Source organism: Cydia amplana, chromosome 13 (assembly GCF_948474715.1).
Source record: "Cydia amplana chromosome 13, ilCydAmpl1.1, whole genome shotgun sequence".
In the NCBI taxonomy this organism is placed as follows: domain Eukaryota; kingdom Metazoa; phylum Arthropoda; class Insecta; order Lepidoptera; family Tortricidae; genus Cydia; species Cydia amplana.
Window position 1 is genome coordinate 11,048,580 of NC_086081.1, and position 22,950 is coordinate 11,071,529.

At 35.0% G+C, this 22,950-nt stretch overlaps 1 protein-coding gene across 1 annotated transcript in view; it reads right to left on the bottom strand.

Annotated features, from left to right (window-relative positions):
* Nucleotides 1-22,950, bottom strand: part of LOC134653715 (uncharacterized) — a 313,013-nt gene that overhangs the window by 207,808 nt on the left and 82,255 nt on the right. Inside the window, exon 4 of the mRNA XM_063509108.1 lies at nt 13,128-13,211. Within this exon, the coding sequence (XP_063365178.1) occupies nt 13,128-13,211 (84 nt within the window). The remainder of the gene's footprint in view (nt 1-13,127; nt 13,212-22,950) is intronic.

Here is a 22,950-nt window from a genome sequence, read left to right on the forward strand (position 1 = left end):
ATTGAAAAACAACCGGTATCGTCATAGTATTAAGGTTCAAATTTAATGTCACTGATATTCTAGATATTACGTTTTGGTAGTGTAGGACGATAAACCGCCCCGAAGCGATACGGCGCTCATATTATTTTGATACTTAGTGTGGTGTTAAAAATGAAACGTGGTTATTTATTATATTGTTTTATTTAAATTATTAGCTTGCGGTGGTAAATGTAATAATTTACAAAGGTGCAGCTGCAAGCATTGTTATTTTTTCTTATCTTTAAAATAACGATACTGTGAAATTAGCACCTCTGATGTGATGCCGACGCATAGTGACAACAAATATACAACGCTTTGTCATAAATAACCGTGTTTCATTTTTAACACCACACTAAGTATCAAAATAATATGAGTGCCGTATCGCTTCGGGGCGGTCTTATACTAGGGCAGACATTATTGCTACAGGTCTATTATGTTTGTTAAGCAAATAAAAAACATAAATTCTTAAAATGGTTTCACAGAATCATTATCTGTGGAAGATTATTCCCAAATATTTATTTATTTATCTATTTATTATAATATTTAATTTTAATCATTATATTTATACCTATGGGACCTGACAACACCAGGGATCGGAAGCGGTTTTTTGCAAAAACTTAGAAATAACCATATTTTTCGAATTATTTTATACTCGAAATGTAGGACTCAATTGTGTTTTTAGGTTACGACTTCATATTATTAGATTGCCCAATTAGAAATGAAGTAATTAGCAAAGATCGAAAAATACCATTTCCGTTCCCATACAAAAGATACCGGTATCCGATCCCTGCCTGACACTAATAAAGTTTAAGCGCTTCTAGTACAAAGACATCAGTGGAGTATCCATTTCGAGCCAACAAATTTTGTTTACGCTGTCCGGGACGGCCGCTTTAATTTGTAGTGCGGATTATATCGAGTTGCAAACACTTCATCAATTGCATTCCAAATGCAACACCATTTCCACATTAGGGTGCCTATTTTACTAGCCCAGAACTGGTTAAGGGATAAGTTCGCTTTAGTATCAATGTGTTGTATTTATTTATGTTTACTGTGTAGAGTCAGCTGTAGTATGTAGTTGACCACCCTGCATTAGACTGTTTGTGGCGTGGCGATGGAGGTTATATCTTTTTAGTACACCTACTTATTATTACATTTAAGGTTTAACTGCTATCTACCTATACTAATGTTATAACTGTTATTAAGAGACGTGAAAATAAACTGTAAGTAATTGAATAATAGAGTCGCGGCAGGCAGGAAAACTAAATGCTGTTAATACTAGCTATTTTCATCTATAAGCTTCTCAAACCAACAACGGTATTTGTTGCGCTTAAAAATCGGTCCGCGAAACAATATAATTTGAATAATGTGTAGTAAAATTGTAAATAGTTACCCATTTCCAACCGATCTAAAATATTCGATTCCGCCCTTAAGCGAAAAGTGTATTTTTTCATTTTATCGTTTCATTTTAAATCATTTTAGTTTCGGTTGAATCACCAATATTATTTATTTAATTCAGATTTGATACTAATTTTATTACAAAGTGGAACTACTGGAATAACTCAAAAGCGCTCCTTGCACAGCCGGCTCTGTCAGGGGTCTCCATTACTGGCCGACAAATTTTGTTTACGCTCTCGAAATGGCCGGTCTAATTTGTCGCGAGTGGGATTATATCGTGCTGCAAACGGACACTTTATCATTTGTTGCAGCATGCAGCTTTATAGGCGGGATTATGCAGAGAAGCAGCTTCTTTTAATACGGTTTAAACAGGTCTTGGATATCGATCTCATGAATTTTTCTAGCATGAAGGAAGAAAAGATTTATAGTGCGAAATTAAATTAAATGGAATGGAACGAATATAAATAAATCCATACTAAATTGTTGCCATGTTTAAGCATTTTACGTCAAAAATGTGATAGTCACGTTAGGAAGTGGCGCCCTCAATAATTTTCTACAATTTCTTGTCGGACTATAAGTAATTGATCGTTGTAAGCGGATTACTTATTGCAGATTCGATCTAATATTTTTTTCTTCAATTACGGCTCAGTTGAAAGTTGAAATACATAGATAAATTCGCGATAGAATTTGGAAGAATGTCGCTAATTATGTCGTCATCATAGTTCAACTGGAAAAATCTCCCGATTTTAAAAAGCCCAACACCAAAAAAGTAAAATTCGCCTTGTCATATTGCATAACGTATTTAGGTAGTACATATATTTGGAGCTGTATCCATCTTATATTTTTTCCGTAACGAGCCTATTCATCAAGTTAATTTACAATTCTATTGTCTTTGCATTCTTAATGAACTTTTGAGTTCCTTCAATTACATTGTGTTGTGTAAGTATAATATAAGTTATACTTACTTATTACAGGAACACGTTATTTTACGAGCAAATGTACGCACATTTTCTTTGAGTAATTACGGCATAAATTATCCGTTTAGCGAAACAAAACAACTCATTCACAAAGTTGAACACAACACTCTGAATAAGCCTCTACATCTAATAAGTAATAACCTAATACAGCAAAAATGGAGACGCAACAAAATCATTTACCACATTGGCAATAAAGAGAAAACAAAGCTTTTCTATTAGGGTCTAATCTGGAGAACGGGCCGAATGGGGCCCCAGCCATAATTCCGTCCAATAATCCTTTACGATGAAGAGTTGAATAAGCGTCTGGCGCGTTATGGCATATTCTGAACGTCGTTTCCTTAATAATTTGTCTCCGACGAAAGCCTACGGCGTTACCGCGGGTTTTCGTCCGGAAATAGATCTCATATTATGGAATGTTATACAGGGTCATTTTTGGACCGTTAGCCATATTGTGCGAGGTGATTAGGTATATAGGCTATACAGAACGACTTTTTCTATGGGACCAACTCCGAAATCACAAAATTTTTTTGGCCGTTTCATACTTTTTGGGATTTTGGGGTTGGTCCCATAGAAAAAGTTGTTCAGTATGACCTTATGGCGTTCCACAAGGCAGTGTACTTGGGCCTACGCTGTTCTTGATTTACATTAATGATCTGACTAACATGCTTGTAAAAGATGGACACGTGTTTTCATATGCAGATGATACGGTTTTGGTGTTTAAAGGAAACTCTTGGGATAAAGTCTACAATAACGCTGAAACTGGCCTTAACAAAGTATCAAATTGGCTTAAATGTAATCTTCTAACTCTAAACACATCAAAAACAACCTATACCTGCTTTACGAAAACCATAATTTCTCAACCATCTAATAGCTACACTCTAAAAATACACACGTGTGATCTTACTAATATGCCCGATTGTAATTGCACGCAAATAGAAAAAGTTAGCTCTACTAAATACCTTGGCATTATAATTGACCAACGCCTATCATGGTACTCACATATTGAATACGTAAATAATAGAATTAGGAAACTGAACTGGATTTTTAAAACTCTAAGACATGTAGCTTCTAGACCTTTACTCAACCAACTATATACTGCTCTAGCCCAATCTATAATGTGCTACTGTATTGCTGTTTGGGGAGGGGCAGCAAAAACAAAATTCCTTGAAGTGGAGAGAGGACAGAGAAGCATAATTAAAGTCATGTATTTTAAACCTTATAGATACCCTACAAATGAGCTTTACAAAATTTCCGAATTACTTTCAATAAGAAAGCTGTTCGTCTTGCAATCAATTTTAAAATTACATAAGACCTTACCGTACAACCCTAATCTCATAACTACAGGGAGACGTAAACAAAATATTGCACCGATACCTCCTACCAAATCACGATTTGCCAAGATACAGTTCAATAAGATTTCAGCTCACCTGTATAACAAAATTAATAAAAAAGTAGATATCTATCCTCTGCTGCTATTTAAATGTAAAAAAGTTGTGACAGAATGGTTAAAATCACAAAGCTATGATGAAATTGAGACTCTCTTATTATAATACAAACTATTTACCCACACACCAAATATAGAATAGACGTACATGTACTCACACTCTTTCTCTCTCTCTCTCTCTCTCTCTCTCACACACACACACACACACACACATATTTTAGGAAATTTGTATTAGATTAAAATTTATTCCAATCAAATCAAAACAAATAAAATTGTATTAGTAAAAGCTAAGTAATTAGTTAATATTCCCAATATTAAGTTTATATTATTTTCTTCTTAGACAACAATATTGTTGTTACTTATATTAAATTTGTAAATTAAGTTCTAAGCCTTAGATAATATGGAAGAGCGGTGTCTTCTGTTACAAGTATTTTATACTTACTAGAAGACTCCAACCTTTACAACTGTACCCTCTTTGTTAACAAATAAACATTTTTTCATTTTTCATTTTCATTTTTTCATGACCTACCTAATCACCTCGCACAATATGGCTAACGGTCCAAAAATGACCCTGTATAAATTAATTATAAAATCATTAGGTAAGCAAACATGAAAATACTACGGCTATGGTTACACCACATAAAGTAAATGACTTTCTTTAATGATGCTTTTTCTTGGACACACGTTTTTGAAAGTCATTCTACTACTACCATCAGTAAGTCACCAGAATATTACTTAAATATATTTTTTGCACATATGAATGTAAAATTATCCGTGGTAATAGTAATTGATATTGATATTTATTCAGGGGTAATTTTACAGCATTACAACATGCGCTGTAAAATTAAATATGTTGTAGTAAAGCTAAAGTAATAAAATTATATGGTTAATATGACAACAATTAAGCTATAGTGATAATGACTATGTTGATTCACACAAACGTAAAAAAATCTATAGGCACTTCTATATGTATGTACCGAATGTACGTGCTTTTTCAACCATAAAGATTTTCGTTAAATTCTCAATGTTTTGAAATAGGCTGTCATTCTGTCAATCATTCAGTGATGGAGAAGCTGCCTTTGTAAACAAACGAAAAGATTTCTGTTTCCGAGACACGGCCCCGCTCCCGCTACCCGAACCGGGTCAATGCCGAGTAGCATTGTCAACCACAATGCGTAAATCAATATTCTGTTATCTGCGTAAATATATGTTAATGCTTATCTGTTAAATAATAAGATTTAATTATTTTCCTGTTGATCGGTTCCGCAAAAACCATTTTTAATCATTTCAAAAGGGCTTCATTCCAAATTTGTATATGTATTTACAAAACTGTCGGATTCAGTTTTAAACTATTGGTTATCCTGTATTATATTTAATATGCTTCCTAAAATAATAAATAAATATCTTTAAACGAAAATTCTTGTTTATTTATTTATTTATTTATTTTATCACGGAAACGGCTCTAACGATTTAGATGAAATTTGCTATATCTGTTCTCAGGGGCGAAAAATCGATCTAGCTAGGTCTTATCTCTGGGAAATCGTAAATTTTTGAGTTTTTATATGTTTTCCGAGCAAAGCTGGGTCCTCCAGATATTATTAGTAAATTAAAAATATTGGTGGTGGTGGGGTATTGTTAATTTTTTTTTAAAGAAACAAGGAACCAGAAAAAAAACCATTACGCCCTGTAAAATAATTCATAAGGGTTTTGTTTACATCGCTTTGTGTAAATCGAGAAACACTGTTAGGAGAACGAGGAGAGAAAAGGGCTGCGCCCCCTCCAGGGGGGTAGGGGGGTTCCGTACCGGGTCAAGGGTCACTGGATCCACGCCACCTAGATATACATACAGATAACGATAATGGCCCATTTCAACCTTATTACCTCCCGATATTAGATCAATTATTGCAGAGACATATGTTGTTCGCGGAATACAATTATTCAATTTCATTGCAAGGCAGTGTAGTTATTCCGTCGTAATTGTTTAGCGATGAAGGATGAAAATTAGTAAGAAATTATGTGGTTAGGTTATTGTGACCATAGTAATAAGACTAATATGTCTATGGTATATAGGTACCTAATATGATTCTGTAATAAGTACATATAGCTTGAATGAATGTATATATCTATGTATGATAATGTTGAGCATCTTAATTAATTTATATATTTAATATGAATAAAAATTCTACGTTATCAATACCTACCCAATTTGATGAATATAAACAAAAATTTATTCTTGGAATAAACTTTGTTCTTTTGATCGAATTACAATCACTGAGTAAGTATGGAAATTAGACGAATATTTATTCTTTTGATTTCTTTATTTCAATCGTTTATTTCAAAAGTAGGTTACGACCGAGACCTCTTTATTTGATTAACATCACATTTAGAAATAACAGTAACGCCGCTTGAAACAAATATCACTGACAACAACATTTATATATTATGCGTCAATCATTTCATAAAGGCGTGAGTAATACGAAGTTTAAACGGTCATGGATATAAAGCAACCAACACACGTGATAAAGTAAAATTGTGGTTGCCGTGCACGGTGCTTGATATCAAATATTTATTGGAGTGCGCGGAAAGCCGCTCTTGGCTCGAAGCGTATAATAAAACGCTACTCTGCAACAAAATAACACGTTTAGTGGGAAACAAACCGATAATAATTTACGCTTAGTATTATCCAATTCACAAAGCGATTTCGGGATTAAATATCGACTAAGATAATTGTCCCAATTATTGGCCCCTAATTCCAATAATTTGTCTTTCTATTGCTATAAATTAAGATTAAATGTGCCACTTAAAGGAAAAGTGTCTGACAATAAGACATTTATTTTATTTTTAAAGCTAATCTGCAGGTTATTTGCACAAATGTAGAAACATTTGCTTTATCAAAAGGAACAGCTTAGCCAAATAATAGCTGTAATAAAAAGAAAGAAGACACTGCTATTCCTCGAGCGTTAAACACGGAATTATCTACCATTCGGAATGTAGGTCACTCCCGAGCAAGAATCAAGGCCGAAGAGCAACTCAATAGCGACGAATAACTACTCAACTCAGCAAATAAAATTACCTTTGTTGTTTGTTTACTCAAATACCTGCGGATAGAACCAATAAGATAAAGGAAATCCTCTGAGGAAATCGATACCTTTCTAAACAATGCTCTTGATGACATTCCATAATTTACATCAGTGAATAAAATTGTATTCAGTTACAAGAATCGGATCGGAATAACTTTCATGATCCGTTCAGATCAGTTCAGCCCGAATACATTTTGCAAGAAAAGATTTTACACATAATATCGAAAAATGTTGCCAGCTTTTCAGTCTACCTGTTGTCAGCCGTTTAAAGGATAATCCAAGTCACTGTCTGACTCAAAACGGTATTATAAGTGAAAACTGTATTTTTCGAGGAATTTTATATGCTTCGTGTAGGGCCATTTCGTTTTACCAATAATTTTAGAGGGAAAATTTGCTTGCCAAGTATATGTTAGCTCGTACAAAGTAAATAACTGTACCTAACGTTGTGGATAATTTAACGTTTACCGTTTAACGTTTTTAACGTTTTAGACAAAGCGCTATCTTATCAAAATAAATATAACATCAATTGAAAAAAAGACTGTATTAAAAAAAAAAATAATAATAATGTGAGCCTATATAACGTCCCACTGCTGGGCACAGGCCTCATCTCATGCGCGAGAGGGATTGGGCTATGGTCCCCACGCTAGCCCAATGCGGATTGGGGACTTCACATACACCTTTGAATTTCTTCGCAGATGTATGCAGGTTTCCTCACGATGTTTTCCTTCACCGAAAAGCTTGCGGTTAATATCAAATGATATTTCGTACATAAGTTCCGAAAAACTCATTGGTACGAGCCAGGATTTGAACCCGCGACCTCCAGATTGAAAGTCGGACGTCATATCCATTCGGCCACCACCGCTTCAAAAAAAATATATTAAAAATATATTTATGTAGTTCTATAAAATAAGTCTGTCTTACTGTCTGTTACCAAACCGCCGGAAATAGTCACAGTATAGATGGATATAGGATATTAGGTGTTTATCACGGAAATCATAATTTAATTTAGACGATGTCGTGACCAGAAGGGACGGGTTGTATGCTTGTTTACCATGTGGAGGACGGTATATTAAAAATACTACCCTGAAAAAAAGAATGTGTTAATAAGCCCTGTACGTACCTAATTACGCGCTAATGTGATTCCGGTCACGCGGCACAACACAGCCTTTACAATAAGCCTCTTCTGGATAGTCTCGCTACCTATTCCCCCCACGTCTGCGGTTCCTCTTATTTTCACGCAAATTGCTAATAGCATATCGGTTTGTATTGTATTGTAGTACGGGCGATTTTCCGCAACTCGACGTCCTGCGCCTATTTTGCGTGATACATATCGGTTTTCTACCTTAAATATTGATAGTCGTCTTGTTTTTGAAGTAAAGCGTAAATAATCAATATATTTTAATACTGCCCGAGTATATGGTTGCAATCAAGAGTTTTATGGATAGAATGGAAAACGCGACACCGTAAGCATTAAGTAGGCGCTTTCATATCAAGAGGTAGGTACGACCTACACTAACGGCACTAACATAACACTTCATAGCTACAGACGGTGTAAGAGCGTTATTGTGGAATCAACTGAGGTAGACAGTTGGGCTCCAGAATTAAATCACAATGGTGACATAATTTCATTGTTTACTCTGTCCTTAGGTAGTAACTCACTGAAATTACCCTTTAAATAGGTACTCTATTTGCTTTTAAATCATGTAGGTACCCAATGGATACACATATCTACTACATCTAGTATGTTAATATCGAAAAACAAAAGCCTGTCATAGGACGCCTCGCATTACCCTCTTGAGAAAACAGCACACACTTTTACAAACTTCGCAAAAATATAGATAGCGAAACTCTCAACTAGTCTAAAGAACTTTAAAAATTTAACTAACTCCACAGTCTCAGTCTAAAGTTCCACTTATTTCCAAGATCTTATGTTACAAGCAGCTAATTCAGCGTTCGCCCGGGAACAAGAATTGCAGTAAAGTCTCAGTTTTAGCGTTTCCGAGTGAAAACAGGTCTGAACTTGTTTTCAGGACCTCACGGGGCGGTTTTATTGCAAATGAGAGCTCTGCAAGGGGGTGTGGTTTAGGAGATAGTGATTTAAGTATTGTCGTGTGGGATTTGAAACCATTTGCAACTACGGAGGATCAAAAGCTTTAAGCCCAAGTTTTAAGACCGAATTATTATATGTACTTACCTAATATATTAGCGTTATTATTTGCAATAGTTAGGTATTGTAAATTGTTATAAAACATTTGTTAAAATTACAAAAATGGTTTATTTATTTATTTATTTTATTTAAACTTTATTGCACAAAATATATACAACAATGTACAAATGGCGGACTTAATGCCAAATGGCATTCTCTACCAGTCAACCATAAAGGTAAGTAAGATTATCATTAGACGGTAGAGTAGTTATATTTAAGTGTTTATAGACATATCGCTGGAATGAATGAAAACTCTTTATAAACCTAAATAAAAAAAAATAAAGGACAAAGATAGAACGACATGGAATCACTAAAACTTCATAGCTAATTCCTGTGTTATTTCTCCAATAAGTAATTAATGGATTTGGTAGATGCAAAAAGAATAGGTACTACAAATGCATGGTAACTGCCGTACACCTATTTTTTGTTTCTTTTTTTGTTTTAAGGAGTACCAACAGCTACAAAAACATTATACAGATTTAGGTAACAATACAAAGCCAATTACAGGTACTCACAGATAGAAATGGAATAAACAATATATCAAACTTTGCGCGCAATTTCACACAATGCTATAACGTTTTATATATTTCAAAAAAAAAAAAACCAAAAGAACAATAATAATTGTATACAACTCAAAACTTATCATTACCAAGGATATAGAACTGCTAACAACACTGACAGTAAAATAAAGGGTACGTAAATACTTAAGCACTCGGACAAATCGCAAACCTATTACTTGTGAAAACAAAACAATCGGGATCAAAGTGTTTGTAATGTTTCTAAAAATGTTTAACGAGAATGGGAATAATGTAAAAAAAGCAAGTAAATAGGAAATAAAACAGAGTAAACAGCAGCTTTGATTGCAAAGTCTGTTAGTCTGGCTACCCATTTCACGCTGCTGTGCAAAGGATTAAAGCAAATTAAAAGTTTATTGCGGGTTCATCCCGATTTTCAGCATTAAGTAAGACACGCTTGCCATTTGGACTAAGTTTAGTGTTAACCACATAATACAGCCATATTCGAACTTTAAGATACGTCACTTATTAGATATCGAAACTATATGGATCGGATATGTCAGTGTCAAACAAGTGTCAAAAATGACGTTCTTCAAACAAAAACGTCACTTTTGGCACTTGTTTGACAATGACATATCCGATCCATATCGTTTAGGTATCTAATATTTGACATATCTTAAAGTTCGAATATGGCTATCGTCGGTGTTATGTTCACATTTTTTTTTTTAAAATCTAATATCTCTTGGGTTATCTAATTATAATTAAAACAATTTGTTATTGCACCATACAGTGCACTCATAATCAGATTTGGGCAAAATTTATTCGAAAGACGTATAACGAATAAGAATAACAAAATTCATCGCGAATGACTAATAAAATTGTCGGATGATTATTCTTATTTGAATAAATTATTCGCGAATAAATCATCCGCGAATAATTCAATCACGAATAAACCATTCGTGAATAAAAAACATGTAAATTATTGTTTATTCAAATAATTATTCCGATAAAAAATTATTCGAATAATGCCCATCTCTGCTCGTAACACAGCCGGCGCCATGACAACAGACGAGTGTTGCCAGCGCATCTGTTCATTTATTTGGACACCACAGGACTATGGACTAGGTTACGCCAAAATCTTTTCAACTGACTGTCCTAAGTAATTTACTTACATATTACTTATATGTATATTGTTGGATAATCCACTTTATTCAGTAAACGAGTATATGACTTTGACATTTGAAATTGTAAATTGAATCGTGTAAATTTGACATGTTCTCATTTATTGATATTCAACGTAATGTATACCTAGGATTTATTGTATTTAGAACATGACGATCATTAAGAGATACTCGTACTTAGTTATTCCCGTATTTTGTTTTGACATGTATTGATAAAATTGTTGACGGAAGATTGATTATTTTTAAGACATTTTTAATTTGTATCTAATAAATAATATCATGTTAATGTTAATGACGATCATAATATAAATTCATGTACATTAGTTTAGCATAATTTATAATGTAATTTCATATTATGAGAATAAATATCTAAATCTAAATCTATACACACATCACGAGCCCATAATACTTATATTATACTCAAACGATTTCCGTAAAATGGCGTGTCCGCCTCGTGACTAACGCGGGAAACAACCATAAACATTGCTCAAGTAGGTAAACAATGAAAAAAAAAATGTCTACCTATTACTTAAAAAAAGTAATGGCAACACATGGCCGTTTTGTCCATATTTACATGCTAAGACTCTTCAAAGTCATGCACCTTGATCTCTCTCAGTTAAGCAACATGTTGTTCTTCTATTTCATGTTGCTACGCTTGCCGTGTTTAGTCACAGAATAAGTAATAGTATTATCATACAGAACGGACACGCACCGCCCCGCCCCGATTCGGATTACCTCGCCCGCGACAGGCCGCGACATGAATGTGTGCGTAAGTCGCTCTACTGAGAGCATGTCAGGATTCCGTCAGAAACTAAATGACGCGTGTACAGACGTGCCGCGCCCACATATAAACGCAAATCATTTTTGATGCATGGCGTGTCCGCCCTGTGGTTTAGTTTAGAAACAAATGAAGAGAAGTAAGGCAATCGCAATATTCGCAATACCTTACGCGCCAAAGAACGATTACATCAAGCTTGTTACAAAATCTTGTAAATAAAAATAATGAGAATGTTATATTCATTCAATTAATTTGCAAGGCCGAAGTGATCCCATGCATAAGTGTTCCGTGAACAAAGTTTTGTGCGGAATACTAAAAACCGCATAAGGCTCAGCTCAGGCTATTTGCAATCGCAGCATTAAGCTGAATGCGAATCCCATACGACTTACCTACTACTAAACTAATAGATGTTTTTACCTGCACTTCTTTAGTTAAAAACTTTTTCACGTGGGCATTGACAAAAGACCCAAAGCTGTAGGCTACGCGCATTTAAAACTAGTTAGCCGATTAATCTTTTATGAAATAGTCACAAGTTCAGTTCAAGTTTAGTTTTATACTGCCAAAATACGACCTAGATCGTTGTGAAGTTCTTTAGTTTTGTATTCCAAATACAGCGCGGCCAAAGTCTACGAATAGTTTACGCTATTCTACGCTATAAGCTTCTGGGAGGTAGTCGTATAATTGCGAATAAAATTGAATGGACTTATGTTTATCTGCTTCTCAACTACAATGGTCAACTGCGCGTAAGTTAAAGGGCGTATATTTGTTTGATATTCAAGGCGCTTAGGCTCTTCTTCAGCTGTGATCAAACATTGCCGTCAACTCTGTAAGTAATTAATTCTTTTGCCGGCCCGTTTGAATAAATCACTCCGCATAATAATGTGCCAGTTACTTGTTCAGTTTTAATTCACTTACATAATTTAATAAAATGGGATTGTAGGATAGTGGGGAAGTTGAATGAAGATGTTTTACAGTGTTTAACTTGCCACTGTCTAACGAGTTTTGAAAATTAATTTCACTCCAAGCCTCCGCTTTATTAAATTCACAGGTCGCTCTTCAGCTTTTTCCTGTTAATAAGACAATTCTGGTTTTTATTGCTATTATAACAACATAATTTTGAGGCATTGGATATCTTTCGTGTTGTACAAAGTAGTAATAGTAGCTAGTAAAACACTGTATTGTTCAAAAAAGCTAAACAAAGCAGGAAAAAACCCATCGTTAGTTCAAAGGCGAACATATCCATATAAGGGATTTCTTCCAGTTAACCTTACGGGGTCTCTCTATTTTGCGTGGATGTAATTTGGGCCCGATTCGGATTTTGAACTAGACATCACCAAGATATGTTAGTGTGAAACAAGTGTCAAAAGTGACGTTTTTGTTTGAAGAAACGTCACTTTTGACACTTGTTTGACACTGATATATATTGGTGATGTCTAATAGATATCTAATATTTGACGTATCTTAACGTTCGAATATGGCTGTAGGTATGTACTTGGATGGTTTTCCCTTCTTTAGTTGTGTATGAAAACTGACCTGGTTCGTGATGAGCAGCCGGCGAGGGCGCGGAGAACGCGCTGCAACCCGCAGCTCGGCGCGCCAGCCCTCCAAGCTCCGTCACTGTAAATAAACATACTTTAGGGCCTGGCCACGACATTGCGCGACTTGCGACAGCGGCAGCGACAACCATAGATGGGAACGAAAGATCCGATCGCTGTGTCTCGCTCCAACCTATGGTTGTCGCCTTAGCCGAAGCCAGTCGCTCAATGTCGTGGCCGAGCCGTTAGGAGAGGGCGTATAAAAGGGACAAAAGATATGGCTCGCCGCGCGAAACTTGCGACGAAATAAATGGCTGAAAATGTACTTGTTTCAAATATAAAACCACATGCACTATCAGCATTACAGGAATCTAACTAAGGCGTTAACTTTACTAATACACAATAGCAATTAATTGAGAACGATTCTCGTAGTATGAATTAAACGTACAATTATTAAGCCAAAGACAATAAATTACAATTACAATAAATTACAAATTTTACACCTCGTAATTGAATCTGTACGGATATGATGGTCGTTCTTGTCTACGTGACAGCGTGATAAAACGGTGTCCGTCACTTTCTATCCCACGGTGTTAAACAGTGACAGTTATTTTATCACGTGGATAAAGATGGATAAAGCTATCCATAATAGGCTGGCAGGAGTATAATAAAATTATAGAATGGCGCAATTGTGGATTAAACTCAGGCTTTACCAGACAAACAGCTAAAATCAAGAGTATTTTCCTTACATCCTTCTTAACATAATCACAGAAAAAATCTCGCTCTTTAAAAACTCCGTCAAGTAATACAAAGGAGAAACGTGGAAATTATATTTTAAATGTATCTTGGATTTATCAAGATTTGTGAAATGTGTTGAAAGACAGTAGCTTTAACATTTTCCTGCCTCAATATAAATATAATGGTAATACTACTAAATAAATAATGGTATTACTAGAAATTAGAGCGACTAGGCGTTTTGTGTGTAAAAATTATACTTCTATATACATTGGGATTGACATTGTAGTAGCGTTACTGCTGCTGCATTGCTTCAAGAAACGTCAAATTTAATAGGTACATATTAAAGTCTTGATAAAAAAAAATAGGGACGATCGTATATTTCTTTGATTTTCAATCGTAGGAAAAAAACCATTTGCTTTTGATTGCTGAAACTAAAAGCAATCGCTGCTTTGTCGATGAATTTATCAATTACGAGAAAAACGCTAATGGACGGAATAGCGCCTATGACGGAATTAGCCATATTGACCTTAATGGTTTCCCTGAGTTGGATTCACCCGCCTCAGGTATGAAATAGGAATACAGGGCAAGCTGAGAAACGTTGAACGAGTTTTCCCAGCAAGATAACAAATAGGCCACGGCCGCTTAGTCACTAATAAACGGCTATTACTGAAATGGGATTCCGCTAAGCTATGAAAATTAAATGCTCTGCTCTCAAATTCAAATTATCCTGAGATGAAAATTAAATAAACCGGAGCGGCCTGTAAATTTAAACCGAGAGAAGTTTTCTGTACCTATATTTTACTAAATTTCCCCGGTGGCCAAGCGGATTGTACACAAATCTATTTTATAGGTAGCATTTTGCCATTTGAACACACGTTAACGCCGCCAAAATGTACGCCGAAATAATTATAGTGGCCAATAAAATGTTGTACATGATTCAACCCAAAACCGAGCAAAATAATCTGCTTTCTTTTAATATTTGCTTAAAGCATGGCTGTATTTTCCTTCAAATATACCCACCGGTTCGTTTAACAAAGAGAGAATGACTTTCATTTGCCAGAAAATATTTTTCTTTAAGCGTTCAGACGTAATAAGAGTACGAGCGTTTTATATTATTTTTCTCTAAATTTCTTACACATAGTGAGCCCCAAAAATCAGTATAATAATATAACTACCTAATGTTAAAACAACTAAGTTACCAATTTTGTCGTTTATTTGAACCAAAAACGCTGGCTTGAAGTTTTAGTAAGTCCTGCTTCATAATATCAATGTCATTTAAATATATAATTAGAATTATTATATATTTGTCGAAATATTTATTTATAAGTTCCTATTTAATTTAAAAAAATACAATCGGTAGTTATCTTTGCATTTTTGACCTAATATATGTTATGTTATAGGAACACGTTTTGGCACACAATCCTATGGTCAAAGCTTGTTAGTTTACCGGGCACACGGTATATAAACCTAAAGTCAAATGGCTCCTCTACACGATGGGCCAACGCCGGCCACTCCAAGGGACGCAGCCATACGGTAGAATGAGATAGCAATATCACTTGCTCCCTCTAACGCATAAATGCGTCCCTTGGAGTGGCCGGCGTTGGCCTATCGTGTAGAGGAGCCAAAACGCCGGATACGTTGGCGCTGAGCCAGCGTGTCGATGCAGGATCTTGCCCCAAAGTGGCACTTCCACGTGGAAATTATAACCGCCATTAACATAATCTCATCTTACGCGCATCGGATAATGTATGCGTTTAGCGTGCGTGTGATAAACAATGTAATCTTGACGCCGCAATTGTAAATAATACGATTAATGAGCGTGTACCGATGTTGTTTTTTGAAATAATCTAAATGGTTATTAGATAAATACAAGAGCATTCTCTTGCAAGTAGGTACATGACCTAGAAATACTTGTAGTTATGTTTTAATAGTACAAAGAAGTTTTAAAAGTACGCTATTCCCAAAACTATTTATATTAAGATTCCAAAAATGAAACGTAAACAAAAGGTTGGATGTGAATTTAATTACCTCTTTAACATAAATTATTTAAAAAGTCTGTATAATATCATAATATGTTTTCTTTTATTATATTTACCGTTTTGCAAATAAGAGATATTTGCGTGCACTGTTATTTACACCAAATAGCAATATTGATATTACTAACAATATTATCTATTATCTACTATTAAAATAAATACTATATACGTTTGTTACGGCAACCTGCATAAAAACTATAACATTACCGTAGTAGATTAGTATTTCCAGTTCTTCTCCGCAGCAAAACCGGCAATGCAGTAAGATGTATTTTTATAGCCACAAGTCATGAGCGAAGGTGACGTCTGCCCGGCGTATTCCTTTGTCTCTCGGTTATAATTATACACTGTTTGTCAAGTACACGATGTATTGTATTAAATAGTGTTCAAAGCAATACGTCCACTGCAATCGATTTAGGGCCCGATTCGGATTTTGTAATAGACATCTATTAGATATCTTTTAGACATCGCCAAGATACGATAACGATATGTTTAAGATCTAACCTGTCAAATTTGACATTTCCGCGATTCTGGAGATACTTTTGAAAGATTTCCACAAGATATTACTTAGAGATCTAATTCACATATATAGATATCTAACACGATCTATAGTAAAAGTGACATTGGTTGCCCGAATTGCGCTGCAAAAGAGAACTAGTGGAAATCTAAACTATAACGTATCTAGAATGGATCTAGTACGTGTCGTCTCTTGTGAATATCTTGAAGTTCGAATACGGCAGTTAGTTCCGTCTTTACGTAAGTGCACGTGTAATAAAACCAGTAATGTGTTCGAGTAAATACGTAGTCTTTATGTTTTAGAATCATTGTTGAGCGTACGTTAAGGTTGTAAAATTAAATGTTAAGGTTGTTTTTATTTAATTTGTTATACTTATGTCTTAAACGGTCATCGGTTTCAACATAAAACGGAAGATTCGAGGTAGATTAAAGGTAATTTCCACTTTAAATTTTACTTTCACCTAAACGAATGTGAGAAGTGTATAGGGATGATGACACATGTTGAATTTTATAACAAAATCTAGTAAAATAGATAGCAAACGAGCAATTAATCACAATAATGTGGATATTAAAATAAAATATTGAAAAATTACAAAAATACAGGACCTGAAAGTCTCAAAATTAAAGTTTTTTTAACTTCCAAAAACGATAAAAGTAAGGGTACCATTCGATTCCTTACATTTCATCCAAAAAAATATTGTATAGCAACTATATACATAAACGCAATATTTCACCGACAAAAATGCAATTTTCTTGTTTTGTCCATACTACAAGATGGGCGATGACGTCACGGCCCTTGGACGTTTTGTATAGGGCGTTTGGCGAGTGAAGTGCGACTGTCGGCCTTTGACTACAATTTCTGACTTTTGTGTTACTTTAATGCAATGGGTCCCATATAGACATTTGATCCTAAAAACAAACCCGATCGATTAATACCATAAAAAAAATTAGTCATGTAGCCTATTAGCTGCCTTACTTACCTGTTACAGAATCGGTTTATTTTCAGTAATTTTTTCAATCACACAACAAGTTCGGCTATTAGTTATCAGTTTCAGTGTAGGTAGCCAATTCCCGCCTATCATGGCTGCAGTCACATTCGCACATACATACTTCTTAGAACGTGACAAGTATAGTGACAAATGATAAAGAGCCGGCCATCTTAGCCCTTCTGGACTTGAATAGATTATAGAACAAATCGAGGGAGTGTTTATAAAATTCATCATATATATTATGTTCATAGAAATTGACATTAATGATGGCATTGCCATACTTTGTCATTGCAAATGCCGTGCAGCTTGGTCTGACTCTAGTTGCATCGCTCCGCTGTCAGACGTGTCAGCTAATTGAATACTAAAATATTAATTTAACTAGCTCCCCATACATAGATTAGATTAGATTAGATGATTTATTTCATGAAAGACAATTACATAATAAGTTTGCATTGATCTCAAAAATATAAGAATTTCTATCATGATCGTCAAAATAAAATGAAAATAATAAATAACAATACTAATGAAATAAAATTATAGCTCCATTAAGGATTGTCAACACAATTAGAATAAGAGTAAGTAGGTAAATACTTACAAATCCAAAATATAAATTTACAATGTCAAAAGTCAAAACTTACGAGAATACAAGAACAGAAAAAATAAAAAAAATAATAAATAAATAATAAATAAATAATGAATAATAACAAGCTCGTCATATTATTATGTCCATGTCCGGTATTAGAATACCCATTCAGATAAGTTGATATAATGTCGTTAAGCACGCCCGCCCCTGTAAGTTGCACCCCGAGACGGAATGGCACGGTTCCAAGTGCTGCCCGACGTTATTAAATAGCCGCCCCTTATCTAAGCAACCGTCCAACCAGATTCCAAATCAGCGTTATCGGCCTTGTTTGATATTCCATCCTGTTTGCTATTACATGATTTTATCCAATTAATATCAAATCCTACTACTTATTACTGCGAAATTAACTATATCTGTTACCTCTTCACGCTTAAACCGCTGAATTGATATAAAGTTGGTCAAACCAATTTGTCAGTAAATAGGAACAAAATATAACTATACTCATCCTTTTCTTTTGGGTGCTAGTACTAGTGTAAGACAAACATAGTATGATTCTCTCTGTATATGTTTGAAATGAGACAGTCCTTTGACACACTATAGATGAAAGCATGGAGATAGTTTGAGCCCGGGGGAAGGGCATAGGGTAAGTAGTTTTTATCAGGCATTTTTTTTTAAAATTAAAAATGGGCTTACTCATGGCCACAGACTAGCCGAGGCGAAGACGTGGCCTACGATGGAGCGAGTCTGCCCAGAGGGTGCCTGTTCACCCTTGATTTGATCATAAATTCCACGCAGACGAAGACGCAGGCAGCAGCTAGTTCTATTTGACATTTAAAAAGTTTTGAACACCTATTAAATCATAATTTAAGCTGGACTACCGCGAATTCATTTTGTTAATCTTTATTTCCGATGCTTCGACGCAGCAGGTAGCACTGGTCTTGTTCACTGATAACTGATGTCACAGCAAACAAAGATTTGTGCAACTACCTGAAAAAAAGTCTATTGACGTGTTTGTTTTAGTGTTTTTATGTCTACCCCCAACTTTTCCATAAATTATTCGACAAGTGTAACCTACTACGTCGAAACGTTGTCAACAAATAACAAGTTCAAGTCGGACTCGCGTTCCAAGGGTTCCGTACATTAATTGTACGGAACCCTTGGATTGAATTGAATTAAGTCCGACTCACGCTTGACTGCATTTCTAATAGGTTTTCCTGTCATCTATAGGTAAAGAACTATTTTGTGTATTTTTTTCAAAAATGTAGACCCAGTAGTTTCAGAGATAAGGGGGGGGGGGGGTGGGTAAGTGGTCATTTTTTGCCTATTTTCTTGAATAACTGCTAAACTATTAATCCTAAAATTATAAAAAATATATACTTGAAATTCTTACAATGAGCTCTTTCATTTGATATGTAACATGATATAGTTTGAAAAACTTTATTTTTTAATTTTCTCATTTACCCCCAAAAATGGCCTATGGTTAAATTCATTTATTTACGTTACACGTCCATCTTTGGGTCACAAACTTACATATGTGTGCCAAATTTCAACTTATTTGGTCCTGTAGTTTCGGAGAAAATAGGCTGTGACAGACGGACGGACAGACAGACGCACGAGTGATCCTATTAGGGTTCCGTTTTTTTTCTTTTGAGGTACGGAACCCTAAAGACAAAAAAAATAGCGATAGACTCGCTAAAATTTATGATTTAATAATATCAAATCTTACTAATTTTTTATTGTAAGATTGAACAAGGAAGATTTCCGGTGGTTTTCAAAGTTGTGAACTGAAAACGGTGAGGTAAATTGGATAACTTTGTTAAAATGAAACTCCCGCGAAAGAGCATTGTGTTGTAAATTTGAACCTTTCTATTAAGTTTGGGTGGGATCTAATCTACGGCTTATTGAAAATTCACAAATTCACAGTCATTCCCAACTAATTATCCAAGCTTAATTCAGTTGATTAATCGTCTTCATTGTACCTTTATCGTAAGTTAATTTATGTAATTACAATTGCCTTATGTAAACAATATCCGAGTTTACATTATTAGGGATACGCGTGAAATGAGCAGTGTTTGGTTAACTTGGTTAGGGTGATTTTTAATTAAAATTTGTAAGGAATAGTGTCTCAATTTACAAACAATAAACAATTTAGATAAAATCATTACCTAATTCAGGAAAATGTGTCGATGAAAAATGTTGAAGCAAGAAACTTTTTTTATTGGTGTAAAATAGGTAGACTCCTGTTAGACTGTAACCAAGAGAATCCTTTCCACTTAATTTTTGATAAGACTGTTTCATTTATTAGCTAGAGTTTTTATAGAGATACAAACTCTAAGAGTAGCGCAGGAGCAGAGGCTCATGGCGATGTGTATCTGATACGATCAGAGTTTGAAATAGAGTTGTCCGGTAGCTTGGACAAATGGCTGGAGCGATCCATCATCGCGCCGCCGCCGTTGCATCACTCCGTTAATAGGTCAATGTTTCGACAGAGCGGCCTCGACTTTATCACAGTACACTAAGAACAGTAGTGAATCTAAGGCCGCTCGGCAAGTTATTTACCTACTCTTGCGTGCCAACGCAAGCTTAGGGTTGTCACTTTTATTTTTAGTTAAACATGATTTGCGTATTATGAGTAGCACTAGGTTTCTATTTATATAATATAATGAAATGTTCTATCAATTCATAAATGAGGTATAAATTAAGGCCGGTAAGAGCAGGCAAATGCGAGCGAAATCGAATGCGCGCGATCACAGTCGCGGTACGGCCCACACTGCCGCCACCGTATTCCCCAGTGTTGCCAGAGCGCTTCCAGCTTATGTACAGTCGTACGTCAAAAAAGGTACGATTTTGATAAAAAAGGTACGGTTTTTTTATTAGTAAAATTTTCTTACAGAAACAATATTTCTATGTGGGTGGGGGGTATGGTGGGTGGATGAGTATAGTTTTCCTGATTGTTACTGACTGACAAATTGGTTTGACCAACTATAAGTGTAGTGTACACGTCATAGTTAACCAATTTTGTTTGCATTGATATAGGTACATGACAAATAAAATTTGTCAAGCCATTTCCGTCAGTTGAAAAAAGCGGCAAATCTAAAAAAAATGGTGCGAAGGGTTATGATCCAATAGAACACTTAAATTTCGCGCCATTTTATACTGACTAAGTTGTTTGACCGGCTATAAATGGCTGGCTGAATTTTGACTACCTGAGTTTTGTAATCTGGATAATAATGCCAAATAAAACTAAATACACTCAGATGACTATAGCTGGTCAAGCAAATCTTGTCAGTAAAAAAAGGCGCGCAATTCAAATTTTCTATGAGACGATATCCATTCGCGCCTACATTTTTCAAATTTGCCGCCTTTTTCTACTGACAAGATCTGCTTGACCAAGTATAAGTAACTTTCTACTGGATATGCAAATGTACATAAGTATATAAATTAAAAAGAAATGCATTTGAATAAGATTGGTAAGATAAACAAGTTGGCAGATAAGTAACAATAATTATGTAACTTCCCTTTTTAATAATAAAAGTAGGATTTAGGTACCTGACAGCCCGAGAACAAATTCTTTATCATTTTTTTAACTTCTTTTAGCTTTTTTATTATTCCTCGAGCAACTGCATTAGAAGCAATCACAAAGCAATATGAATAATATTACACATAAATTATTTAATGTAGTTTTATGGATAATTGCCAATAACCTATCAGGGTGCCATGTCATCTTTTTCCATTGTAACATCTATTCTATTGTACCATGGTTTGCAATAAACGATATTACTATTACTATTAGCAAAGCACAGGTAAGAAAGACACAACTGCCGACTGCAACTAAAGAAACGTGTATTTTATATAGTACATGGTACTTTTTTATGGTGGCTATTGTTGTCAGATTAGATATTTTGCCCTGAACAAACCATCCTGAACCAATATAACGAAAAAAAAAGTTGATAAACAATTGTACATCAAAAGGTACGGTTTTAGTACGATGTACGCTGCGTACAAAAAAGGTACGCAAGGTCAAAAAATAGTACGTAAAACCGTACTAAAAGGTACGATCTGGCAACACTGGTATTCCCCCGTATATTATGCGAATGTGTGCGTGGCAGCGCGTGCGTACACGGCGCCCGGCGCGCACGCACACATTCAAGCCGGCAGCGGCACATTTCTATGAAGATTCACTACTGTTCTTGTACTGTGACTTTATGCTGCGTTCACACATCTGCGCTCGCCTTCGTTTCCGATCATTTTATACGACGATCTATTCTCCATACAAACGTAGTCCTCATTTTCCTCCCTGGATATTGACATTATGGAAAATGTTTTTACAGAATTTTATATATTATCGTTATATTTTCTGCATGACAGTTTGATTTTTTTGTCTTTTTTCATTATTACAAAAGTTAGGAGCGAAAAACAGATTTTTTATAATTTAATTATGGTTTTTCTATAAAGGTTACGGAACCTTAACTCCTGTACCGTACCTTAGTACCGAGGTGAATGGCAATGATAGCCAAATACATAAACACTCATAATTTTGTAAACAGTTCGCGCGCGACTCGCGCGGATGTGTAAACGCGATATCACTTTTCTAGCTATCTAAAGTCTATTTTTTTATTCGGTAGACTGAAATGACAGTTAATAGTATGAAATGACATTTCATGTTCATACTATTAACTGTCATTTCAGTCTACGGAATAAAAAAATAGACTTTATTTACAAAACAATCTGTATCAACTATTAGCGTTATTCATAAACGCCTGTCAAGTCTAACAAGCCTTTGTAGTCGTTTGTCTTTATTTGTCATTTTGAGATTTGTGTTCATTAAAAAGGTTATACCGTCAGTTAATAAACTGATTTGACATGAAATTTATGCGGTAATGTTCGGTAGCGTCCACCTGTTTGCCGCATTGATTAAAAATTTCAAAAGGCAACCTTGTCAAAACTATTACCCGACAAGAT